This window comes from Bos taurus, chromosome 5 (genome assembly GCF_002263795.3).
Source record: "Bos taurus isolate L1 Dominette 01449 registration number 42190680 breed Hereford chromosome 5, ARS-UCD2.0, whole genome shotgun sequence".
NCBI lineage: Eukaryota > Metazoa > Chordata > Mammalia > Artiodactyla > Bovidae > Bos > Bos taurus.
In genome coordinates, this window is record NC_037332.1 from 18286220 (window position 1) to 18312234 (window position 26015).

A 26015-nucleotide genomic window follows, 5' to 3' on the forward strand; every position below is an offset into this window, starting at 1 on the left:
CCTAGAGCTGACTACGGATCAGATCACGAGCTCCTTATTGTAAAATATAGACTTAAATTGAAGAAAGTAGGGAAAACCACTAGGTCATTCAGAAATGATCTAAACCAATCCCTTATCATTTACAGAGGAAGTGACAGATTCATAGGATTAGATCTGATAGACAGAGTGCCTGAAGAACTATGGATGGAGGTTCCTAACAAGGTACAGGAGATGGTGACCAAAACCATCCCCAAGAAAAAGAAATGCAAGAAGGCAAAATGACCGTCTAAGGAAGCCTTACAAATAGCTGAGAAAAGAAGTGAAAGGCAAAGGAGAAAGGGAGACATGCCCAACTGAATGCAGAATTCCAGAGAATAGTGAGGAGACACAAGAAAGCCTTCTTATGTTGAACAACACAAAGAAATAGAGGAAAACAACAGAACGGGAAAAACTAGAAATCTCTTCAAGAAAGTTGGAGATATCAAGGGAATATTTCATGCAAAAATGGGCAAAATAAAGGACAGAAATTTTAAGGACCTAAAAGAAGCAGAGAGATTAAGAAGAGGTGACAAGAATACACAGAAGAATTGTACAAAAAAGATCTTAATGAACCAGATAACTATGATGGTGTGGTCACTCACCTAGAGCCAGACATCCTGGAGTGCAAAGTCAAGTGGGCCTTACGAAGCATTACTATGAACAAAGCTAGTGGAGGTGATGGAATTGTAGCTGAGCTATTTCAAATCCTAAAAGATGATGCTGCAAATTTGGAAAATTCAGCAGTGGCCACAGGGCTGAAAAAGGTCAATTTTCATTCTAATACCAAAGGAGGGCAATGCCAAAGAATGTTCAAACTACGATACAATTGTGCTCATTTCATATGCTAGCAAGATTATGCTTAAAATCCTTCAAGCTAAGCTTCAGCAGTATATGAACTAAGAACTTCCAGGTGTACAATCTGGATTTAGAAAAGGTACAGGGGCCAGATACTAAATTGCCAACATCTGCTTGGAACATAGAAAAAGCAAGGGAATTCCAAAAAAACATCTGATTCATTGACTGCGCTAAAGCCTTTGACTCTGTGGATCACAAAAAAAATGCGGAAAATTCTTCAAGAGATGGGAATACCAGACCACCTTACCTGTCTCCTGAGAAACCTGAATGCAGGTCAAGAAGCAAGAGTTAGAACCAGACATGGAACAACAGACTGGTTCAAAATTGGGAAAGAAGTATGTCAACACTGTGTAATGTCACCCTGCTTATTTAACTTATATGCAGATGTGAAATGCAGGCCAGGATGACTCAAAAGCTGGAATCCAGATTGCCGGGAGAAATATCAACAACCTCAGATATGCAGTCTAATGGTGGAAAGCTAAGAGGAACTAAAGAGCCTCTGATGAAGGTGAAAGAGGAGAGTGAAAATACTGACTTAAAACTCAACATTCAAAAAACTAAGATCATGGTATCTGGTTCCATCAGTTCAGTTCAGTTCAGTTCAGTCGCTCAGTCGTGTCTGACTCTTTGCGACCCCATGAATCGCAGCATGCCAGGCCTCTCTATCCATCACCAACTCCCGGAGTTCACTCAGACTCACGTCCATCGAGTCAGTGATGCCATCCAGCCATCTCATTCTCTGTCATCCCCTTCTCCTCCTGCCCCCAATGCCTCCCAGCATCAGGGTCTTTTCCAATAAGTCAACTCTTCGCATCAGATAGCCAAAGTATTGGAGTTTCAGCTTTAGCATCAGTCCTTCCAATGAACACCCAGGAACTGATCTCCTTGCAGTCCAAGGGACTCTCAAGAGTCTTCTCCAACACCACAGTTTTTTCAAAAGCATCAATTCTTCAGTGCTCAGCTTTCTTCACAGTCCAATTCTCACATCCATACATGACCACTGGAAAAACCATACCCTTGACTAGACGGACCTTTGTTGGCAAAGTAATGTCTCTGCTTTTCAATATGCTATCTAGTTTGGTCATAACTTTCCTTCCAAGGAGTAAGCGTCTTTTAATTTCAAGGCTGCAGTCACCATCTGCAGAGATTTTGGAGCCCCCCAAAAAGAAAGTCTGACACTGTTTCCACTGTTTCCCCATCTATTTGCCATGAAGTGATGGGACCAGATGCCATGATCTTCATTTTCTGAATGTTGAGCTTTAAGCCAACTTTTTCACTCTCCTCTTTCACTTTCATCAAGAGGCTTTTTAGTTCCTCTTCATTTTCTGCCATAAGGGTGGTGGCATCTGCATATCTGAGGTTATTGACATTTCTCCTGGCAATCTTGATTCCAGCTTGTGCTTCTTCCAGCCCAGCATTTCTCATGATGTACTCTGCATATGAGTTAAATAAGCAGGGGGACAATATACAGCTTTAACATACTCCTTTTCCTATTTGGAACCAGTCTGTTGTTCCATGTCCAGTTCTAACTGTTGCTTCCTGACCTGCATACAGGTTTCTCAAGAGGTAGGTCAGGTGGTCTGGTATTCCCATCTCTTTCAGAATTTTCCACAGTTTATTGTGATCCACACAGTCAAAGGCTTTGGCATAGTCAATAAAGCAGAAATAGATATTTTTCTGGAACTCTATTGCTTTTTCCATGATCCAGTGGATGTTGGCAATTTGATCTCTGGTTCCTCTGCCTTTTCTAAAACCAGCTTGAACATCTGAAGTTCATGGTTCACATATTGCTGAAGCCTGGCTTGAAGAATTTTGACCATTACTTTACTAGCATGTGAGATGAGTGCAATTGTGCAGTAGTTTGAGCATTCTTTGGCATTGCCTTTCTTTGGGATTGGAATGAAAACTGACCTTTTCCAGTCCTGTGGCCACTGCTGAGTTTTCCAAATGTGCTAGCATATTGAGTGCAGCACTTTCACAGCATCATCTTCCAGGATTTGAAATAGCTCAACTGGAATGCCATCACCTCCACTAGCTTTGTTCCTAGTGATGCTTTCTAAGGCCCACTTGACTTCACATTCCAGGATGTCTGGCTCTAGGTCAGTGATCACACCATCATGATTATCTGGGTCATGAAGCTCTTTTTTGTGCAGTTCTTCTGTGTATTCTTGCCACCTCTTCTTAATATCTTCTGCTTCTGTGAGGTCCATACCATTTCTGTCCTTTATTGAGCCCATCTTTGCATGAAATGTTCCCTTGGTATCTCTAATTTTCTGGTCCCATCACTTCATGGCAAATAGATGGGGAAAAAGTGGAAACAGTGGCAGATTTTGTTTTCTTGGGTGCCCAAATCACTGCAGATGGTGACTGCAGCCACAAAATTAAAAGGCGCTTGCTCCTTGGAAGAAAAGTTATGACAAACCTAGACTGCATATGAAAAAGCAGAGATATCACTTTGCAAACAAAGTTCTGTAGAGTCAAAGCTATGGTTTTTCCAGTGGTCATGTAAGGATGTGAGAGTTGAACCATAAACAAGGCTGAGCACTGAAGAATTGATGCTTTCAAACTGTGGTACTGGAGAAGATTCTTGAGAGTCCCATGGGTAGCAAGGAGATCAAACCAGTCAACGCTAAAGGAAATCAACCCTGAATATTCATTGAAAAGAGTGATGCTGAAGCTCCAATACTTTGGCCACGTGATGTTAAAAGCCCAGTCATTAGAAAAGACCCTGATGCTGGCAAGGATTGAGGGCAGGAGAAGGGGACGACAGAGGATTAGATGGTTGGATAGCATCACTGACTCAAAGGATATGAGTGTGAGCAAACTCCAGGAGATAGTGATGGACGGGGAAGCCTGGAGTGCTGAATTTCATGCAGTTGCAGAGTCAGACATGATTGAGCAACTGAACAATAGTCATACATTGGACAGTAAGGATGGACAAGCAAAATTACAGAACTCCTGCCCTCAGGAAGTTTATAGGTAAATAGATTACAACTAAATAGTTGCACAAATAAACAAAAGCACTACCATTCTAGGAGTACTATTAAAAGTTTCTAATATGAGGGTATGGCTTCCTCAAGGAGAGTAAAGGCTTCCTTCCTTAAAGAAGTGAAATTGAAAATGAACTTGTCAGACAAACAATAAATGCTAGAGAGGGTGCAGAGCGAAGGAAATTCTCCTATGCTGTTGGTGGCAATGTAAATTGGTGCAGCCTCTGTAGAAAAAAGTATGGCAGTTCCTCAGAAAACTAAAACTTGAGCTACCATATGATCTTTAGCAATCCCACTCCTGGGCATATACCTGGGCAAAACTACAGTTCAAAAAGATATATGCACCCCTATATTCATAGCAGCAGTATTTACAATAGCCAAAACAGGGAAACAACCTAAATCTCCATCAACTAAGCTGCTAAGTCGCTTCAGTCGTGTCCGACTCTGTGCGACCCCATAGACGGCAGCCCACCAGGCTCCCCCGTCCCTGGGATTCTCCAGGCAAGAACACTGGAGTGGGTTGCCATTTCCTTCTCCAATGCATGAAAGTGAAAAGTGAAAGTGAAGTCGCTCAGTCGTGTCCGACTCTTAGCAACCCCATGGACTGCAGCCTACCAGGCTCCTCCGTCCATGGGATTTTCCAGGCAAGAGTACTGGAGTGGGGTGCCATTGCCTTCTCCGATCTCCATCAACAGAGGAATGGATAAAGAAGATGTGGTACATAAATACAACAGAAAACTACTAAGTCTTAAAAAAGAACAAAATAATGCCGTTTGCAGCTACCTGGATAAAACTTCACACCAAGTGAAGTAAGTCAGAAAGAGAAAGGCAAATATCATGACATCACTTCCATGTGGAATCTAAAATATGGCACAAATGAACCTATCCACGAAACAGAAACACTCACAGGCATAGTGATCAGACTTGTGGTTGCCAGGAAATGGGGAAGGAATGTGGGGTCAGTAGATGCCAATTATTACATTTAGAATGGATAAACAACAAGGTCCTATTGTATACCACAGAGAACTATAGCCAATATTCTCGATTAGCCATAATGGAAAAAATATTAAAGAATGTATGTATATGTAAAACTGAGTCATTTTGCTGTATAGCAGAGATTGACACAACATTTATAAATCAACTACTGTTGCTCAGTCACTAAGTCATGTTCTACCCTTTGTGACCCCATGGACTGCAGCACACCAGGCTTCCCTGTCCTCTATCTCCTGGGAACAATCAACTATACTTCAATTGAAACATTTTCTTTTAAAAAAGAAAAATCATAGAAGAAAAAAAAAGAAAATGAAAGAGGAGTTATCCCAAGAAAAGGATTGACCAGCACACTAGGTTCAGAGAAAGACTTGCAGGAAAGGAACAGGGGCAGCAAGGGACATGTGAGGCTGCAGGACTGAAGAAGAATCTGGAAAGGTGCCAGATCACCAGAGTCTTGGAGGCCATGTTTAAGGAGCTTCTTTTCCTAAGAGCAACCATTCAAAGTATATGAAGAAGAGGGATAAAATGACCAGGTGTATTTGTTTTGAAGAACCACTGTCCTTTAAAGAAGAGTTGAAATATCAAGTAATAAATCCTTGACTGGTGAGGGAGATGTGAGAAGACCCAGAGGGGGCAGACCAGCAAAAAAAGGTACAAATAGTTGAGAAAGTAAAATCATCCAAAGGGGTGATGGCTGGGATCCATGTTTTTAGGATAACATTATGTATTGCCAATGACTTCTTTGTTTAACCTTGACTTTTAAAAAAATAAAAACTGACATGACAGTAAAGACTGGTTCATGTAAAAATCAATCTACAAGAGGAACTTTGATGAAGGAACGTACATGGTCTTCAAGTATCTTCCCAAAGATCCCAGCTTAGTTGTTAATGAGTAAATACACAGAAATAGTGGAACACCTGAACCAGGGGATTAAAACAAGCAGCACTATGGGGAGAAGATGGACACTGTGCCTCTGGGTGTGATAACTAGAGGACACATCATTCCTTAATGTAGCATCACACCTTGGGATGCGTATTCTGACAAGATGGTTGGAAGGCATCACTGACTCATGGATTTGAGCAAGCTCCAGGAGACGGTGAAAAACAGGGAGGCCTGGTGTGCTGCAGTCCATGGAGTTGCAAAGAGTCAGACAGGACTGAGTGACTGAACAAAAACAACAGGCTGAAATCAAAGTGACCACAGATTACATGGTGTTTCTTCTAGAGGCTCTACAGAAGAATCTCCTTCTCTGTGTCTTTTCTAGGTTTCAGGGATCTCCCACATTCCTTGGCTTGTGGCCCCTTCATCTTCAAAGCCAGGGGTGTAACACCTTCTCTCTGGTTCCTAAACTCCCTCTCATAAGGATTTATGTGATTAGATTGGGTCCACCTGGATATTCCCAGGATACCCTCCCCATCCTCAGATCCTTAATTAATTCTGCAAAGACTCTTTGCCATGGAAGGTAATATAGTCACAGCATGAGACATCTTTGGGGGACCATTATTCTGCCGATCATAGTATCAAAATGCAAATCATGATGCTAGATTAGATCTTGTACCAGAAGAAAAACATGCCAGAAAAATTTGGTAACATTGAAATACAGCCAACAGATTGAAGTATTCAGTTACTGCTAAATTTATTCAAGTGGACAACTGTGGTTATGTAAGAGAAAATACTTAGGAAACACACACTTAAGTATTTAGGGGTAAACAGTCATTTTGTATACAACTTACTCAAGGGGTTTAGATATAAGCATACAGAAAGCAAGAATTTATAAAGCAAATGAAGCAAAATGTTAAAAACAATTGAATCTGTATTAAAAGGTATATGGGTGTATATTCTTATAATCTGTAAATTCGAAGTATTTTCAACTAAAAAGTTAGATAAAAAGTGGTAAGTATGTAATTTAACTAAAAGCGAATTAACTTTATTATGCCAATACCACAAGCAACTCATAGTTTATATCATTTTAGAGAGGCCAGAATGACTGCAGATTCAGCAACTCAATTTCTGTTCTTTCTACAACATGACTAGTAAGTGAAAAGGATCAGAAACATTTAGGATTTTTAGGCTAAGAATTTAAAGGAAATCCTAAGTTTGACAATATTATAGTTTCAAAGAGTTTAAACTAAAATTGGTAATTATCGTTAGATTTAAATACCAACCAGTGGATCATACCCGGCTATTTGTGAGAGACAATCTGCTGGGTAATTTTCTAAAAAGGCACTTAGAAAAGTAACCTCCCCTTTTCAGGAGTATCTGGTTGATTTTTAAAACCAAACCAAAAAAAAAAAAAAAGTATTCTATTCTAGAGCTTTCTTCTGCCCAGGGCCTCCAGCAGAATTTTATTGGTTTGGCCCCAGAGACTATTTCTGGTACCCGTTCTGGCTCCCACTCCACCCTGTATTGTTTAAAGACAAAAGATAAGGCAAATAAGCCTGAGCCTCTCCACTGGGAAACTCCTCTGGTCTTGGAAGAAACTAACATTTTTAAATGAAGGTAAAACAAAGCATATGACCCCCTGTTTCTACCCAAAGGCTATGTTCGGGTTTGTTTTTCTTGCCAACTGTGGTAGCCAAGAACAGAGTTCCTCCAATTGTGCCAGGATGGTATGCCAAGACCAAATAATAGAGGATTTTTCTCAATTACAGAAACAAGGGGGAAAAAATAGGTGGTAATGAATCATTTTATTTTTATAAGTTAGCTCTTGTTAGCACCAGCCAATACGGAAATCTATGATTCGGCACAATCTATGATTATACCAGCACAAAAGAATCTATTTTGCTATTTTTAGTTTAACACAATTGTTTTTCAAAGAGTTGCATGATTTCTTTAAATGAATTTGGCAGTCCCAGCCTAAGTGCATCTCTAGTCAGAACAGGGTATGTCTTTATTACGTAGATGCTTCACTGAGAACTCTTTACCTTGCTATTAATAGATACCCACATGAAGGGTTAAGAGTCAGATGGCCTAGGATTTCTTTTTAAGACTATCACTTTCTAATTGTTTAACCTTGGTCAAAATGCTTCTGGTTTATAAAGCTCAAGGTGTCATTTGTATAATAAGAATCACAGTAGCCATCCTGCTTTCCTATTTTTCTAATCATCCAAGAAGATAAAAATGTGAAGTCATTTTGCAAGTAGAAAAGCATTATGAAAAGGCCAGCTACACTGAACCCCATAATTACTATTTTTTGAACATAAGGTTAATTGATGTATGTTTGTTTGTTTCTTAAAGTGTCTCATAAAGTGCTCGCTCCATAGTTTTCCCTAAACAAGTACTTGCTGAATGAGCAGATGATTAGATCAATTAAGGTTCAGGCTGCTATAAAATTTACATTACTATGTCAAAGAACTTCCCTTGTTCAATAGGACAGAGATTGACCTAGACTTGCTAGGTCAACAAAGAGGTACCTGGTTCAACAAGAAGGTACATGTTCTAAGGAATTCTACGGAATTTAGTAGATAGTAAAGATTTTAGCATGGACTAATGAAAAGAAATATGTCTTTCAAGAGAATGCTCTTGCAATGACAACCTTACAAAGTTTGGAAGACTTTTTAAACACAAGCACTTAGTGATGTGCTTATTTAACTTATACCCAGAGCACATCATGTGAAATGCCAGGCTGGATGAGTTACAAGCTGGAATCAAGACTGCCAGGAGAAATATCAACAACCTCAGATATGTGGATGATATCAATCTAATGGGAGAAAGCGAAGAGGAACTAAAGAGCCTCTTGATGAGGGTGAAAGAGGAGAGTAAAAAAGCTGGCTTAAAATTCAATATTAAAAAAAAAAAACAAAACACTAAGATAATGGCATCAGCCCCATCACTTCACGGCAAATAGAAAGGAAAGAGGTGGAAGCAGTGACAGGTTTCCTCTTCTTGGGCTCTAAAAGCACTGTGGATGGTGTCTGCAGTCACAAAATTAGAAAATGATTGCTTCTTAGCAGGAAAGCCATGACAAACCTAGACGATGTGTTAAAAGGCAAAGACCTCACTTTGCTGACAAAGGTCCATATAGTGAAGTCTAGGGCTTCCTGGTAGCTCAGCTGGTAAAGAATCCACCTGCAATGCAGGAGACCCTGGTTTGATTCCTGGGTTGGGAAGATCTCCTGGAGAAGGGGAACAGCTACCCACTCCAGTATTCTGGCCTGGTGAATTCCATGGACAGAGGAGCCTGGCAGGCTACAGTCCATGGAGTAGCAAAGAGTCAGACAAACCACGTGATTTTCACTTTCACATGGTCTTTCCAGTAGTCACATACAGATGTGAGAGCTGGACAATGAAGAAGGCAGAGTGCTGAAGAATTGGTGCTTTTGACTGTGGTGCTGTAGAAGACTCTTTAGAGTCCCTTGGACTGCAAGGAGATCAAACCAGTCAATCTGAAAAGAAATCAACCCTGAATACTCTTTGGAAGGACTGATGCTGAAGTTCCAATACTTTGGCCACTTGGTGCTAGAGCCGACTCATCAGAAAAGACCCTGCTGCTGGGAAAGATTGAAGGCAGAAGGAGAAGAGGGTGACAGAGGATGAGATGGTTGGATGGCATCACCAATTCAATGGTAAACTTGGGCAAACTCTGGGAGGTGGTGAGGGACAGGGAAGCCTGGCAAGCTACAGTCCACGGGCTTGCAAAGAACTGGACATGATTTGGCAACTGAACAACAACAATTTGCTGCTAAGTCGCTTCAGTCGTGTCTGACTCTGTGCAACCCCATAGACGGCAGCCCACCAGGCCCCCCCGTCCCTGGGATTCTCCAGGCAAGAACACTGGAGTGGATTGCCATAGTGACATGCTTATTAACACACTTGAAGTGGTAATAATTTTGATGGATGTGTCCACAGAAAGGACTCAAAGTCAACTTGCAAGAAGTCAATGTGTAATAAGTATTTTTGGTGTTATAAAAAGATGTCAATTTGCAGAGCAGAGAGTAACCCAAGTGGCTTTAAATTAATTCAAAGGAGCACAATACAGTAGTTAAAGTGAATCAACATGGAACATATTATGTGTCGAAGCATTTTGCAAAATATGAGCAAGTTGTAAAGTCATATATGCATTATAATGGTATCAACATAAAATATGCAAAACATGGAATCATATATATATGGATGTAGAGTTTGCTATCAAAGTATAAGAAAGAGTAGGGCTACTGTGGGCTGTTACACTCAACACAACTCTGAGGGGATGGTACCCTTATGTCAAGCCCTGGAAACATGCATTGGAATGAGAAACTCCAGCTCAGAATACTTATTCCTAAGAGATAAGCTCTCCCTAAGAGAAAACTAGTACTTAAGGGTATAGGAGAGAGGCATATATGGGGCTTTAACTATATTTATCATGATTCACTATTAAAAAGTACATTTGAAACCTATTTCCAGGGCAAGAATAGAGATGCAGAGGTAGAGACTGGACTTGCAGACATGACGGGAAAGAGAGGGATGGGGGAAAGGGTAGAATGAATTGGGAGATTAGGATTGACCTAATATGCACCACCATATGTAAAACACATAGCTAGTGGGAGCCTGCTATCTATATATAAAAGCACAAGAAGCTCAGCTTGGTGCTCTGTGATGACCTAGATGGGTGGGGTGGAGGTGGGTGGGAGAGAAGTCCAAAGAGAGAAAGGATATGCATACACATGGCTGATTCACTTCATTGTACAGCAGAAACAACACTGTAAAGCAATTATACTCCAATTAATACAGCTGAAGCAAATATTGCAAAATGGTAACATCTGACAAGTTATGTGACGGGTCCACAGGCATTACATTAGTCCCTATACGTGAAATATTTCTTCATGTCTTAATACTAACACTACATAATTAGAACATCAATGAAAATTTTTGGTTACAGTCATAAAAGCATATGTACAATCATAGCTACCTTTTTATTGTAAATTTTGAAGAATCAATCACACTGCAAATAAACTCAGAGATAAAACATTTTGTGTTCTCAAATTAAATAGGAGACTTATATAGGACCTTTTTCAGGTATGAAAGTAATTTACATAATTTTACACTTGAGCCTTTGTTTGTAGGAAGGCTGAAAGAAAAACAGAAGTCAGTGGCTAGCTATAAAGAAGGTGATCTTATGTGCTTTGGGAGTATAGGGGTAAGATACATGCTGAAATGTTCACCCCAAACCAAAATTTAGCAGTTGCCTGAGGAAAAAATATAAATATACAAGTCAAATTCCAAAGATACCTTCTTCAAATTCTGACAGTTAGCAAACTCTTAAATGGCAGATAACTTCCTATCTCAATATGAATGACCCCGTTTCTTTTGTCAGCTACCACAATGAAACCCAGAAATGTACAGTTTACATACCAAAACGTCCATCCCGGGGACATATTTGAGGGTTATCATATAGTCTTTGGGAAGATTTGCCACCTACAGAGACCAAAAGAAAAAAAAATCTGTAAGAAAATCCATACACATCAGTAAATCATATTGTTTTTAGGGGTTTAGAGAAAAACACCTGCAAACCCAGGATGCTTTTAAATTACCTCTGATTTTCAACATTTACATACATAGTGATTTTTCATTCTTGATTTCCCTTTGCAATCAAAAGCACTCTCCAGAAATGAAATAATAATACAAATCTTTTTTCACTCCAAATTCAGTTATGGGTGGCTAACGATAATTTACTGAGTTTGGAAACATGATTTGAATTTCAGCTTCCATCTGTGGTCTTGGAATTTCCCTTCAGGACTATTTTCCTATTTATTCCTCCGAAGGATCAGTAACACAGTGTATTTTTCTCGTTAAGTGGTTCTCCAAGTGATACGTCAACGGCACCAGGGAACCTGTTAGAAATGCAAAGTCTCAGGCCACACCAGACCTACTGAATCTTACTAAACAAGTCCTCCAGGTGATTCTGATGTGTGCTCAAGTTAGAGAACTACTGTTCTATGTTAATCCTAGAAAAAAAAGTGTTAAGTTTCAAAAGAACAATGATACTTACAAGTTGCACATGCTTTATCAGTTAATTAATTTAGAAAGATTCAGTTCTGTGATATAATGTAACCTACTTGCCTGGGACTAAATGTATGAGATGCCTCAAATGTTTAACTAGCTTCCTTTAAAGACTTTCAGAAAATATCTAACCCATTTCCATCATTCATTGTGGCATAAGTTGAACAAGCACCTGATTTAGAACCAGGAAATTTAGAACAAATCTCAACTCTACTTTGGTTTCTCTCATCTGTAAAGTGGAGATAAAAGTATCCATGTCCTATATACACTACCACGTATAAAATAGCTAGCTAGTGAGAAACTTCTGTATAACAGGGAGCTCAGTTTGGTGCTCTGTGGTGACCTATCACAGTGGAGATGGGGGTGAGACTCGGCGGGCGGAATATATGCATACATATGGCTGATTCACATGGTTGTAAGGCAGAAACCAGCACAACATTATAAAGCAGTTGTCCTCCAACTAAAAAAAAAAGTACCCGTGTCTAAGAGTCAATTTAAGAATTTAGATGAGTGTGCCAAACATCATAAACAATCAATCCATATTCTTTACTGAGAGCTATACTGGAAACTGACTTCCAAGGCACAAGTTCTAGTAAGTCACAGAGTTTTAAGTTCACTTGTCTCCTTTTCTACATATCACCAGCTCTGACATCTCACTCTTCTAGAACAGTTAAAATTTCCTTCTGTAGAATATGGCCCATTTATTTTATGTACAAATTGACTTAGCCCGCTGGGTCTTAAAACAATAGACAATGTAAAAATGCGGTTTTGCTCTATTATATCTTCAGTGGGTCTCCCTGCTCCGGCAGACTCATTTTCCCCTTTACCCTGTTTCTTAAATCATCACTATTCTCCATCGTGAGCTAGTACCTGGTGCATATTTTCAGGCTAGTTCATCTCTGACAAGACTCCCAGAACACAACCCTTATGTTTCTTCTTGGCTTTGCCAATAGCTTCTAGAATTTGAGAACAATTTGCTGAGAAAAGAATCTAGGTAAAGGCATATGCAGTCAGAGGGGAGCCAAGGGAGGAAGGGATCCCATCATGCGTGCTACCATCCAACGTCCAATGGAACCACCTCCCTCTCATCTCAGCCTCCAGCCTAACACTTACCAAATACTTACCATGTTCTAGCACTGTGCTCATTATGGGCTTATGTTGTGTGATCGCATCCAACCCTCAGAATCACTTTCACGTAGGATTGCTAAATTAATGAATGAAGAACTTAAGACTCCAAGAGGTCAAGTAACTTGACTGAGGTCACACGACTACTACCTGTCAAGTCTGGACTAGAACTCAGGTCTCTGACAGCGGGGCCTCCATTACCTCTCAGCTCAACTTACACATGGTCACCCATTTACTCTCTGCACACTTGTCCCAGATATTTCCCACTTGTGAGGCTCACCAACATCCCTCCTCGTGCCACCCGCAAGAGAACAGTCAAGTCTGCACTGCTTACTGAGAACACATCTGCACTGCCACAGAAGGTGGCCTTCTTTAAGTTCAGGGTGACTTTTCACAGTAACGTTCTTTCTCTTGGCCAAACTTCCCATCATGCTTCCAGGATTTCTTCTGTCTGTGGATCTTCACCCCCATATTTGAAAAGCAGACGGACCTCATCATTTTATGTAAGCCCTGGTGGAAAACAGAGCTAACAGCTTCACAGGTATAAAAGCTGGAATCAGAATGAGCGCACCATTCTGTTTTGTTACGAACCAACAGGTAAGTGAAAGCCATTCCAGATGGAGAAATGGCACAAAATGGCAGGTGTTCTGAACACAGGCGCTTGACAATCTATCCCCCTTCCTTATGCACAATTAACATTATCGGAAAATAAACACAGAACTGACCAAATTAGTATTCAGAAAACTTATGATCTGAGTATGTACCAAGAGAACAGAGGAAATGTAAAGATCCGCTGGCCAATTCTGTTTTGTTAGTAATTGACATGTAAAAAATTGGTGCAAAAAAATCAAACAAATCTTACCACACTGGGTTGGGGGGGGGGGGGCAGTATATCATAATAATTTCTGCCTTAAACTGATTTACTGATATTTAGTTTCTAAGGGATCTGAAAAGGAATACTATTTTTGAAAAATGCTTTAAAATTTTAAAAGGTTTTGGACACAGTCTCTGCCACAACCAAGATACATATTATTGGGTCTATTTTACCGAACGATACATGGAGGCTCAGAGGGGTTAAGTGGCATCTCAGGGTCACAGACATGAGTACACAGTGCGAGTGAGCACACAAATCCCGGCTCTGAGTGCTGGTCTCAGCAGTTATCTGTGGATCAGTCTGCGCGTTATTACTTTCTTGGATTGCACTGGTTCATTTCCAATCACATTTGGAAGAGAATTAAGGAAGTCAAGTTGTATATTTTTTATGGCCACTTCATGAATTATTATATTACTTTCTAAGCATTCACAGTATGTTGAATAGCATCCAAAAGGCACAGATAACCTCGTGATAAATTCAGTTTCTCTTATGCATGGTGAGCACTGCAGAAATCTGAGAGAGTAGAGGGAGCCTTTGGCCTGGAACTAGGAAGATAAGCTGTTCCTTCGAGGCAGTTACTTTGACAAAGGACTCCCAACACAGGTCCTGGGGACACACTGCTCAGGCTGGATCCAGGTCCTGCCACGTGCTAATTCAGAGATCTTGGGCAAGTTACCAAATCTTCTTTAGTCTCAATTTCCACATAGGTAAAATGGGGATCACAGAACTGAGCTGGTATTAAGACTATACAAGGATAATGTAACTTATTTAAAATACTTAGTTATTTAGTGTTGTGTGTAAACGAGTACTTATTAATTGCAAGGGAGAGGGACATCTGCAAAGACAGAGACATGGTAGACCAGGGGCAGATCATTCAGGCTCTAGCCAGCCCACATCAGTGAGGGACCTGAATGTTGGGCCACGGAGGCCAGGTGGGAAGCAGTAAGGTTCAGTGGAACCAGTTCCACCACTAGATCCCTACAGGTCACTGTTGTCTTAGGCACATCACTTCCTCCCTGTGGAACCTATACCCCTCATCTGTAAGATGAAGAAGTTGAAGGAGAAAATTACTAAGAATTCAGTCGGATTTACCTTCCTCGTGTAAGCAGTGGTGCTACATTGAGTGTGTTTAAGCAGGAAGAAAACGTGACAGTCAATTTAGGAAGGTTAGTTTGGAAGTACTCTTGCCTGGAAAATCCCAGGGACGGAGGAGCCTAGTGGGCTGCCGTCTATGGCGTCGCACAGAGTCGGACACGACTGAAGCGACTTAGCAGCAGCAGCAGCACTTTGGAAGTATGTACTAAAGCAAAGAGAGAAGAGAGACCAGGGGCAGTTTAGAAGACCAGTGGGAGAGTACTGAACACACATTAAATATTTTTACAGAGATTAAAAGCTGAAAAAGCAGAGATGTGCTTTAGATTCCAAGGAAGCATCCTGCTGGTAAGGTTATATGGATTCATATCCAAGGCTACAGACTTTGTAAACCTAACTGTCCTGGTAAAATAAGTTCAGGGCAAAAATTAAAATGAAATAGAACCTAAATGATGGAAAATTTACCAAATCTCAAGTTATTCCAATGAAAGAAATGGTTTGGAGTGTAAGGATTTAAACACTGTACTAGATTAGAAAATGCATAAAACTTCTGAAACAAGTCACTTTGTGATATGATGGGCTTCCCTGGTGGCTCAGATGGTAAAGAATCTGCCTGGGATACGGGAGATCTGTGTTCAGTCCCTGGATAGGGAAGATCCCCTGGAGAAGGGAATGGCAACACCCTCCAGCATTCTGGCTTGGAGACTCCCATGGACAGAGGAGCCTGGTGGGCTATAGTCCATGGGGTTGCAAGGGGTTGCACACAATTGAGAAACTAACACTTTCACTCAATTACTAGACAGGCCCACTTGCTATCTTTTCATTTTTTTGGATATCTTAAGGATTGATCATACTCAGTGACACTAGGGGGGAAATGCCTAAGAGAATAGCATGTGGAAATGCTAGAAACTCGGCCAAGAAAAAGTCTTTGCAAGCCAAACAGTCATTGGCTGCTTACCATGCCCTGCAGAAAAAGAAGTCAAAGTCAGAACATTTAACTCCCTCTCTAGATCACTGATCTAAAAGATTTGGATCTCAAGATCCAAACATCACTGAAGTCTCTCAGTCTTGTGAAATCAGTGGCTTTTTGGACATCCTTGGTGAGATACTCGTCTCAGTTGTTTCTGTCAAGATCTTGATAAGAATCAAAACGCAATGATAGTAACTCATGATTCCCTTGACCCTACATAAAGCAGCGCACACATAGTTGACCTTTCTGAGGGAAGAGTCCAGTTCTCAAAGTCTCTGAGACACAGAGAAGTTTAAGAATCACCGCTGATTCTTAGAGCAAAAAAAGCCTTCTATGCATGTACTTAAAATATCCCAGTAATACCCCAGTTTACTCCATGCCACAGCTTAGTGTAACAATGGTTGTTCAGTCTTCAGAAATAACACAGAACAAAGCTTTTGCCATTTTATTTCCCCTTATAAGCCATTTCTTGTTAATACTGACTAAAAATCTAACCAGGTCAATCGCTTTTTTCTTTTTTAAATAATAACTCAATTAGTGATTTAGAAAAAATTAACATGACAACTCACAAGCCTTTCTGGGTCTTTTCTCAGTGAAGAATACCTAAATACGTTTAGATGATCCTTGTCTCCTTCAAATAAAAGAGATTAAAAACATTTGGTCTCTACCATCTAACACAGGGAACTCTACTAAATGCTCTGTGGTGACCTAAATGAGAAGGAAATCTAAAAAAGAGGGGATATATGTATAACTGATTCACTCTGTATGCAGCAGAAACTAACTCAACATGTAAAGCAATGATACTCCAATAAAAATTAATTTTAAAATGTTGGTCTGCTTCATAAACATACCTTATGATGATGACTCCTGTTAAATAGTACTAATCTATAATTTCCTAATCATAAAATAAGATGACTTCTACCTAGCAAGTACAATTCAAGAGGATAGAATGATAGTTCTTAAATTGCAGTCGATACTGACATAAGTAAAGACATCATAAATTATGAACCGGGTTCTTATGTTCCAGAGATGGGCAGTTATGGGTTCATACCTCTATTCATCTCCCAGCTTCCAAGTGAGAATCATCAGGTTACTAACCATCACTAGGCTTCAGCTGCCTAATCAATACAGTGGTGCATTAGTCAGGCTTCCCTTTGACCCAGACAGTAAAGAATACACAGGTGGACAAAATCATTACCTTCTAGGGTTGCAATGACTAAAACAGAGAATCCACAGACAGTGCTTTGCATGGTGCTTAGATGTTCACACAATAATATCTGCTGTAAAAAAGTCAAGGGGCAGGAGATACTGTACCTAAGTGGTTTATCTTACAAAGGAAGAACAACATTTTCTTTATGATAAGATTTACATGCTTGGCAACACAGCTAGTCAGTTTTTACAAATATTATTTCTAATATACTCTGTCCTTTAAATACTAAGTCCAAAATTTACTTTAAATAGAGAAAAAAAAATGTACTGACTACAGGAGTAGAAAGTAAAATGCTAAATATTGCAAATTAATAAAAAATCAACTTTAAAAACTATCCAGCTATCAAACCATTGTTCTTCAATGGTCAAACAAAACTATGGGGGACCTCTGCTTTTAAAGAGAAGATATACTTAGAAATGGGGAGACTCAGAGACTCCAATTGGAGAAGGAAATGGCAACCCACTCCAGTGTTCTTGCCTGGAGAATCCCAGGGATGGGGGAGCCTGGTGGGCTGCCGTCTATGGGGTCGCACAGAGTCGGGCACGACTGACGCGACTTAGCAGCAGCAGAGACTCCAATCCTCCATTTTAATGCAGTGATAATTCTATCCAAACATTGTACTTGAAGAGAATAAAAATTCAGCACTATTCAAAACAGTCCACTCGAAGTGTGAAATTTGTTATCTAAGAATATTTTTATAATCTCCTATTATGTCAAACTATAAGAGGCATGTATTAATATAATCTGTTTAAAATAATTGCCTACTGAAAGACCAGGAAAGCCACAAATTTCTGACTTTACCCTACTGATCTATAGACTGACCTTGAAAAGACAGAGTGATTTCCACTTTTACAAGATGGGGGCTAGAACAGCAACCTGCCTTAAACATTTTAAGGAAGACAAACAATTACCCAACAGATAAAGATAAAAATGTTTTCAAAAAGCAGCAAAGTCACATTCAATTAAACTCCCCCAAACGAAGAAAAATGATCATAAATGAAGGAAACAGTAGAAAGAACAGAAGGAAAAACTAATTTGATCTATTTCAATGTTTGGATTCCTTTTTTATCAACACAATCATTAAGAGCTGCAGTTGAACCACCCAAAGATACAAGTTTTTAAAGTTTGATTCACTACCTTCCCAAACACCCTTTCTTTTTTTTTTTTTTTAAATTTTATTTTATTTTTAAACTTTACATAATTGTATTAGTTTTCCCAAATATCAAAATGAATCCGCCACAGGTATACATGTGTTCCCCATCCCGAACCCTCCTCCGTCCTCCCTCCCCATACCATCCCTCTGGGTCGTCCCAGTGCACTAGCCCCAAGCATCCAGTATCGTGCATCGAACCTGGACTGGCAACTCGTTTCTTACATGATATTTCACATGTTTCAATGTCATTCTCCCAAATCTTCCCACCCTCTCCCTCTCCCACAGAGTCCATAAGACTGTTCTATACATCAGTGTCTCTTTTGCTGTCTCGTACACCGGGTTATTGTTACCATCTTTCTAAATTCCATATATATGCGTTAGTATACTGTATTTATGTTTTTTCTCCTGGCTTACTTCACTCTGTATAATAGGCTCCAGTTTCATCCACCTCATTAGAACTGATTCAAATGTATTCTTTTTAATGGCTGAGTAATACTCCATTGTGTATGTGTACCAAAGCTTTCTTATCCATTCATCTGCTTATGGACATCTAGGTTGCTTCCATGTCCTGGCTATTATAAACAGTGCTGCGATGAACATTGGGGTACACGTGTCTCTTTCCCTTCTGGTTTCCTCAGTGTGTATGCCCAGCAGTGGGATTGCTGGATCATAAGGCAGTTCTATTTCCAGATTTTAAGGAATCTCCACACTGTTCTCCATAGTGGCTGTACTAGTTTGCATTCCCACCAACAGTGTAAGAGGGTTCCCTTTTCTCCACACCCTCTCCAGCATTTATTATTTGTAGACTTTTGGATTGCAGCCATTCTGACTGGTGTGAAATGGTACCTCGTAGTGGTTTTGATTTGCATTTCTCTGATAATGAGTGATGTTGAGCATCTTTTCATGTGTTTGTTAGCCATCTGTATGTCTTCTTTGGAGAAATGTCTATTTAGTTCTTTGGCCCATTTTTTGATTGGGTCGTTTATTTTTCTGGAGTTGAGCTGTAGGAGTTGCTTGTATATTTTTGAGATTAGTTGTTTGTCAGTTGCTTCATTTGCTATTATTTTCTCCCATTCTGAAGGCTGCCTTTTCACCTTGCTAATAGTTTCCTTTGATGTGCAGAAGATTTTAAGGTTAATTAGGTCCCATTTGTTTATTTTTGCTTTTATTTCCAATATTCTGGGAGGTGGGTCATAGAGGATCCTGCTGTGATGTATGTCAGAGAGTGTTTTGCCTATGTTCTCCTCTAGGAGTTTTATAGTTTCTGGTCTTACATTTAGATCTTTAATCCATTTTGAGTTTATTTTTGTGTATGGCAAACACCCTTTCTTTAGGTAGGTCTGAGTCTGCCTTTTAACACAAGTCTTGCAACATTTTTTAGAAACAAAGCAAAAAGTTCTGTAAACAGATGAACTATTATGCTGAGTAAACATGCCAGAAGGATTTAAAATAGAAACCATGGGGACTACAGGTGTAGTACAAAACGTCCAAGAAGAAATTAAAAAGAAAATGACAGTAAAGTCACAAACCATGTGCTTCTGTGACACGGGAGTCACCCCAAGCAAACAAACTTAAGATTTGTGGGCAGAGTGCAAGTTGCCACCCACAGCAAAGGCAGAACTGGCAGCATTGGCAAAGGAATGATTTTAGTTGAATAAATTACAATGAGCAAAGGGTACAAAGGTATTTTCAACCCACTTTCTTTTTCTCAGATAAAATGTACATACGTTATGCCTGCAAAGGAAGTAAATCTAATCTGATATAACCTCCTTTAGTCAAGGCATAACTGGATTATTCCAACATGTACAATCTGAAGAGGCAGGACTATGGAATAAGAGAATCTCAGGGCTAAAATGGGCCTCCCGAGTTATCCAATTTGCTAGTTCTTATCTTTTGGGGGGAGGGTTACAGACTTCTCTGGGAAGCATGAAAAGTTATACATGTTCTTACACACACACACACTAGGCTTCCCTCATAGCTCAGTTGGTAAATCCTCTGCCTGCAATGTAGGAGACCCGGGTTCATTTCCTAGGCTGGGAAGATCCCCTGGAGAAGGAAATGACAACCCACTCCAGTACTCTTACCTGGAAAATCCCATGGACGGAAGAGCCTGGTGGGCTGCAGTCCATGGGGTCACTAAGAGTCAGACACGACTGAGTGACTTCACTTTCACTTTTCACTTTCATGCATTGGAGAAGGAAATGGCAACCCACTCCAGTGTTCTTGCCTGGAGAATCCCAGGGACAGGGGAGCCTGGTGGGCTGCCGTCTATGGGGTCGCACAGTCAGACACGACTGAAGCAACTTAGCAGCAGCAGCAGCAGAAACACATAAGGCACACAGCAAGCATAATTTGGAATTTCATTTGAAAGAGTTTGAAAGTTTATGAATTCTAGATTCAGAACTACTGATCATGTCCTAATTCCTCATTTTCAAAACCAAAAGTTGAATCCCAGAAAGGTTCAGAGATTTATTTGTCCAAAGTCACACAGCTGGGTAATAGCAGAGCTGGTATCAAACACCCCAGTAAGCCTGACCTACTTCAAGATGCTTTTTTGCTCCACTGTTCTCCAGAGAGAGACTGTGGTTATCTGTAGCCATAAAACTGAAAAGTCACTCATGTCCCGGTTTGAATTAGTGCAATCAATGAGTTTTAGGCTAAGGATGGGAACGCCACTTCTTTTCAAATATGGAAACAACCCCATATTGTAAGTATAATTTATTACCTCAGTAGTCCTGACCTATGCAAATAACTATCACCTGGGACGTCAGTCCAACACATTAAGCTTCCTACATCTCATCTCCATGAGCTGCAATCCTATATTTCTGAGGCAGGGCCCTGATGGCTAAACTTTTCATAAGGACCCTCAGAGATTGTGACTGGATGGTTCTCAAGTAATATTCCACAAAACGGTGGTTTAGAGACGTGATTTGCAAACATTTTCCCAGAAGCTCAATTCTTTGTTCCACCCAAGTTTTATTCAGAAACCCAGAAACATAAATAAAAGCAGAGCTGCTGGGTAGTCTCTTGAAGCCAGTCTGAAAACCACTGTCCTAGAAGACAACACAGGTATGGGACCAGGAGCTGGAACTCACCACTCACGGATCTCAGTTTTCCTATTTATGAAATTCTGAATTCTCTAAATTCAGCTCCAGTATCCTGCTGCTGCTGCTGCTAAGTCACTTCAGTCGTGTCCAACTCTGTGCGACCCCACAGACGGCAGCCCACCAGGCTCCACCCACCCTGGGATTCTCCAGGCAAGAACACTGGAGTGGGTTGCCATTTCCTTCTCCAATGTGTGAAAGTGAAAAGTGAAAGTGAAGTTGCTCAGTCGTATCGGACTCTTAGCGACCCCATGGACTATGACCCCACAAACATCACTACCATCACACTACCATTCTGTCCTCAGTTGCTAAGTGTGGCCAACTCTTTGTGACCCTGGACTGTAGTTCACCAGGCTCCTCTGTCCATGGAATTATCCAGGCAAGAATACTGGAGTGGGTTGCCATTTCCTCCTCCAGGGAATCTTCCCAACCCAGGAATCAAATCCGGGTCTCTTGCATTGAGAGATTCTTTACCACTGAGCCACCAAGGGAGCCCTATACTACCATTACTAACATAATATTTAGCACGCACTTGCTATGTTCCTAGCACTGTTCTTTTATTTAATCTTTGAAATCACTCTATGAGGTTAAGTACAGTAGATCCTTGAACAACACGTGTTTGAATTTCGTGAGTCTACTGATACTCCTGTTTTTCAATAGTATTACACTACTACACAATCCACCCTTGTTGAATCCATGGATGCAAAAACCACAGCTAGGGAGGAACCTTATATGCAGAAGGCCAACTATAGGCTGTGAGACGATTTTCCACTGCCAAAAGGTTGGCACTGCTAACCCCTGTTGTACTATTAATCTATTATAATGATGAGGAAACTGAGGCACAGAGAGATCATGTGACAATAACTGTGGTTATATATATACATATATATGTATGTATATATATATACACACATACACATTCTCTTATTCCATCTACACCATAAAATTGGGAAGAACTGAGCTTTAGAAAGATAGTTTCTTATCTAAGGTCAAAAAGCATGTCTGTCAGATGCTAAAATCCATTCTAACCAAAAAATCAGTACAAGTCGGATCCCATACTTTACCAGAAAATATTTTAAATAGCATCCATTTTCATGTGGTTATTGTGGTATTAGTGATCTGCTTTCATATATTCATAGAGATGGCTTAGCCCCAAACTAGATTATAAACACTCTGAGACCAGGGATTATTTTATATCTTTCAATTTCCTACTCTATGAAATACCGGCTGTGCATTAAGTAGGTCTTTATTCAATCAGAAGTGATCTTCTAAATCCTTTTTTGTTATTAACTTGACTTTTCCCCCAATAATCTGAAGTAAACACACTAATTTCATTTAGATCAACTCTTGAAATTAAAAAATTCCCCTATGAGTCAGTTGCTGGAAGGGAGAAAAAAGACTTTTTCCAGCTTAATGATTTTACATTTCCCCCTGCGGAAAGGAATTATATTAATATTTTACTGTTAATAAGTATCTCTTTCCAGGCATTTCTTTCCCAAAGTTTCTTGCATTTTTCAACTGATAGGTAACAGACTGAAAATAAGCAGATGGTTAAAGACAAGAACAGAAAATCTTGGAAGGTGCTTACAATACCTACTTATGCCACTTGAAAATATCAGTTTGACATTTCACAGGAAGTGGTGCTCATTAGGTAATATTCTTCAAACAGCAAAAAATACTGACAATAAGTAATTTTTCTTAAATGCCAACTTAATTTTGGACATGCTTAGCCTGTGGTCAGATACACCATCACCTTCCATCTGTGATTCCTTGCCCACATATTTGAAATTGGATGCCTAGGACTACTTCCAATCTCCCCTGCTCATTGTAGCTCCATGGTTCCACAAATAACCCCATAAGAGTTGTTAATTTCCCAGCTGTGACCTACTTTAAGTCTATTTTGGAGACTCATATTAATCTAACATATATGTAAACCCATACAACATAGAAAAAGCTATGGTTTTTCCGGTAGTCATTTATGTATGTGAGAGTTGGACCATAAAGAAAGCTGAGTGTCAAAGAATTGATGCTTTTGAACTGTGATGTTGGAGAGGACTCTTGAGAGTCTCTTGGACTGCAAGGCGATCAAACCAGTCAATCCTAAAGGAAATCAGTCCTGAATATTCATTGGAAGGACTGATGGTGAAACTGAAACTCCAATACTTTGGCCACCTGATGCAAAGAACTGACTCCTTAGAAAAGACCCTGATGCTAATAAAGATTGAAGGCAGGAGGAGAAGGGAACAGAGGATGAGATATTTGGATGGTATCACCAACTCTATGGACATGAGTTTGAGCAAGCTCCAGGAGTTGGTGATGGACAGGGAAGCCTGGAGTACTGCAGTCCAGGGGGTTGCAAAGAGTCAGACATGACTGAGCAACTGAACTGAACTGATACAATGTAGATAAAACTGGTCATAATAAGAAATGAGGTTAAAGTAAAGTCACAATATTTTGGTCTCTAAACTTTGACAGCATAAACCATCTAAAGCAATGGTTCTTAAATCTCCTTTAAGGAATATCTTTAAAATGTAGATGCATAGAGCCCTTCCTCAGACCTGTGTAAACAGTGGGGCCCAGACACCTGTGACTTTCATGAACGCCACAGATAATTTTGTTGCTGCATAGTGATGCACATCCTTACTTCATTTATTGAACAAACATTTCACGAGGGTCTTTGACCCATACCAAATTTTGAATATAAATGTTTTCTTCTTAGTATAGTTCCTTGGCTAACAAACTAACAAGCAATTTGAGGAAAAGGATCATGATCTATGTTTTGAAAAAGTACTTCCCCCAGCCCATCCTTAAACCCAGCTGGGCATATAGGAGGCAAATGTTATAGTGCTTGGATCACCAGCCCCTCAAATAAAACATGTTGATACACCTTCAGATACTGCACCAGAGAATACTTTTAAGCCTGGACTTTGTAGGTATCCAAAGAAATCTGCATGGTGTGTGTGTGTGCATGTATGCGTATATTCTTAATTGTACATTGAGACTAAGCTAAGCAAGACTCAGATTGTAACATTAAACTTCTGTTTTGAAGCTTGGTTATGAACCCAAAATAACAACATATACACCAGGAAATGCATATCAAAGTAGGAAAGATAAATATCTCAACAAATATACTTTCCTTTCTTTTTTACATACTACAACCCACATCACTCTGCTCTCAAAATAATATTCATATAACTGAGTGCCACTGGGCACTTACAAAATCAGGAACTTACAAAACGGCTTTTCAAAGTGTGTTCACTCCGAAAGCAAGAGTGTAGCTCCAATGAACACGTACAGCCGCCGCTAGATCATGAGGCTCGGGAGGAATCCATTTCAGAGGCTGGGTCACGCCCTCGCTCTCTGCGGTCTGCCTCTTGAGAGAGGCTGGCAGTGACAAAGGGGCACTAGTGAAAAACGGCTTTTGCTGGGGGAAAGGCTACGATGGGATGGATGTGGGAGATGTGTCTGGTCAACGCTGGGGCAACAAACGACTCCAACTGTGTTTACTGAGCGGGCAAACACCCACCCGCGTGTAACGGGTCTTAGAGCAGTTGGAAACGGGAGAATGAGCAGCTCGGACCTCCTTTTGTTAGGCTCCTTAGAGAAGAGCAGGAAGACGTGTGGAGGGAAAATGAAACTTGCCTACGAGATAATGGGGAACAAGCTAGTGCTCACACATCAGCAGACAAAGCACCCGCCAGCGTCCTTCACTGCCTGCAAAGGAGATGAAGAGGCCAGCAAGGAAACAAAGTCCCTCGAGTGAGGTGCGGCGGGCCACCCTTACCAAGACGCTCTGTGACCGCAAGTATCGCCTGACCTGCTCCCTACAAACCCTTCAGCACAACTCGGTGACTTTTCTCCTGATCTCTGAAAGACACTAATCTGGGGCAAGAAAAAAAGGAAATCTTTTTCAAAAAGTACAAGAGTCAGAGCAATTGAAAGCATTCCTTACCAATTTTGTAACGTCTTTCACATCATCAGTCACACGGTTACTGCAGATCCCTTGAGTGTGGACGAGAGGATTAAATAGGAGCAGTTGAAGATAAATGCAAGTGATAATCCAAGTCTAAATGAAAAGAGAAAAAATGCTGGTGACCATCAGTAAATATCCATAGTCACTCAAACTATTAACAACTAACATTTTCTGCCTTAATGTGGAAAAAAGAATCTATCTTGTGGGTTTTTTTTTTTTCTTTGAATACTACTGGTTTAAATACCTTACACACAAACTATGCTAACCAAATTTCTTAAAAATTCTCAGTTAAAATATGGTTTGGTTTTTCATTTCAATGACAGTATCGTTAACTTTTGTCAAAAACGTTCTATGGGCAATTCCCCAATGGCAATTAGAAATGAACTTGTAGCAACATGAGAAGAATTTATCACTTAAGCTATTTTCTAAAAACTAGGGAATGCATAAAATTTGTACCTTAAGGCACCAAAAAATTTTTTTCTCTACTTTAAATGTAGACTGTTTGGCAAGTAACAGCAAAACTCTGAGCATTGCTTTAACCCAATAACCTACTAGAACACCCAGTTAAAGTGAGAGAGAGATATTTAGATCTAGGAGAGAATTTAAGTTGTGAGACATCAAAAGAGTCATTGTTTTCAATCACAGTTTTTTAGCGATTTAACAAGGAAAAATATTTTCTT

General features: G+C 40.1%; 1 protein-coding gene across 1 annotated transcript in view; it reads right to left on the reverse strand.

The window, feature by feature from the left end:
- Positions 1-25428, reverse strand: part of KITLG (KIT ligand) — a gene marked incomplete at its 5' end in the record, with an annotated part of 59693 nt that extends 34265 nt beyond the window's left edge. Inside the window, 2 exon segments of the mRNA NM_174375.2 lie at positions 11187-11249; positions 25315-25428. Coding sequence (NP_776800.1) covers positions 11187-11249; positions 25315-25428 — 177 coding nt within the window.
- Between the last annotated feature and the right edge of the window lie 587 nt (positions 25429-26015).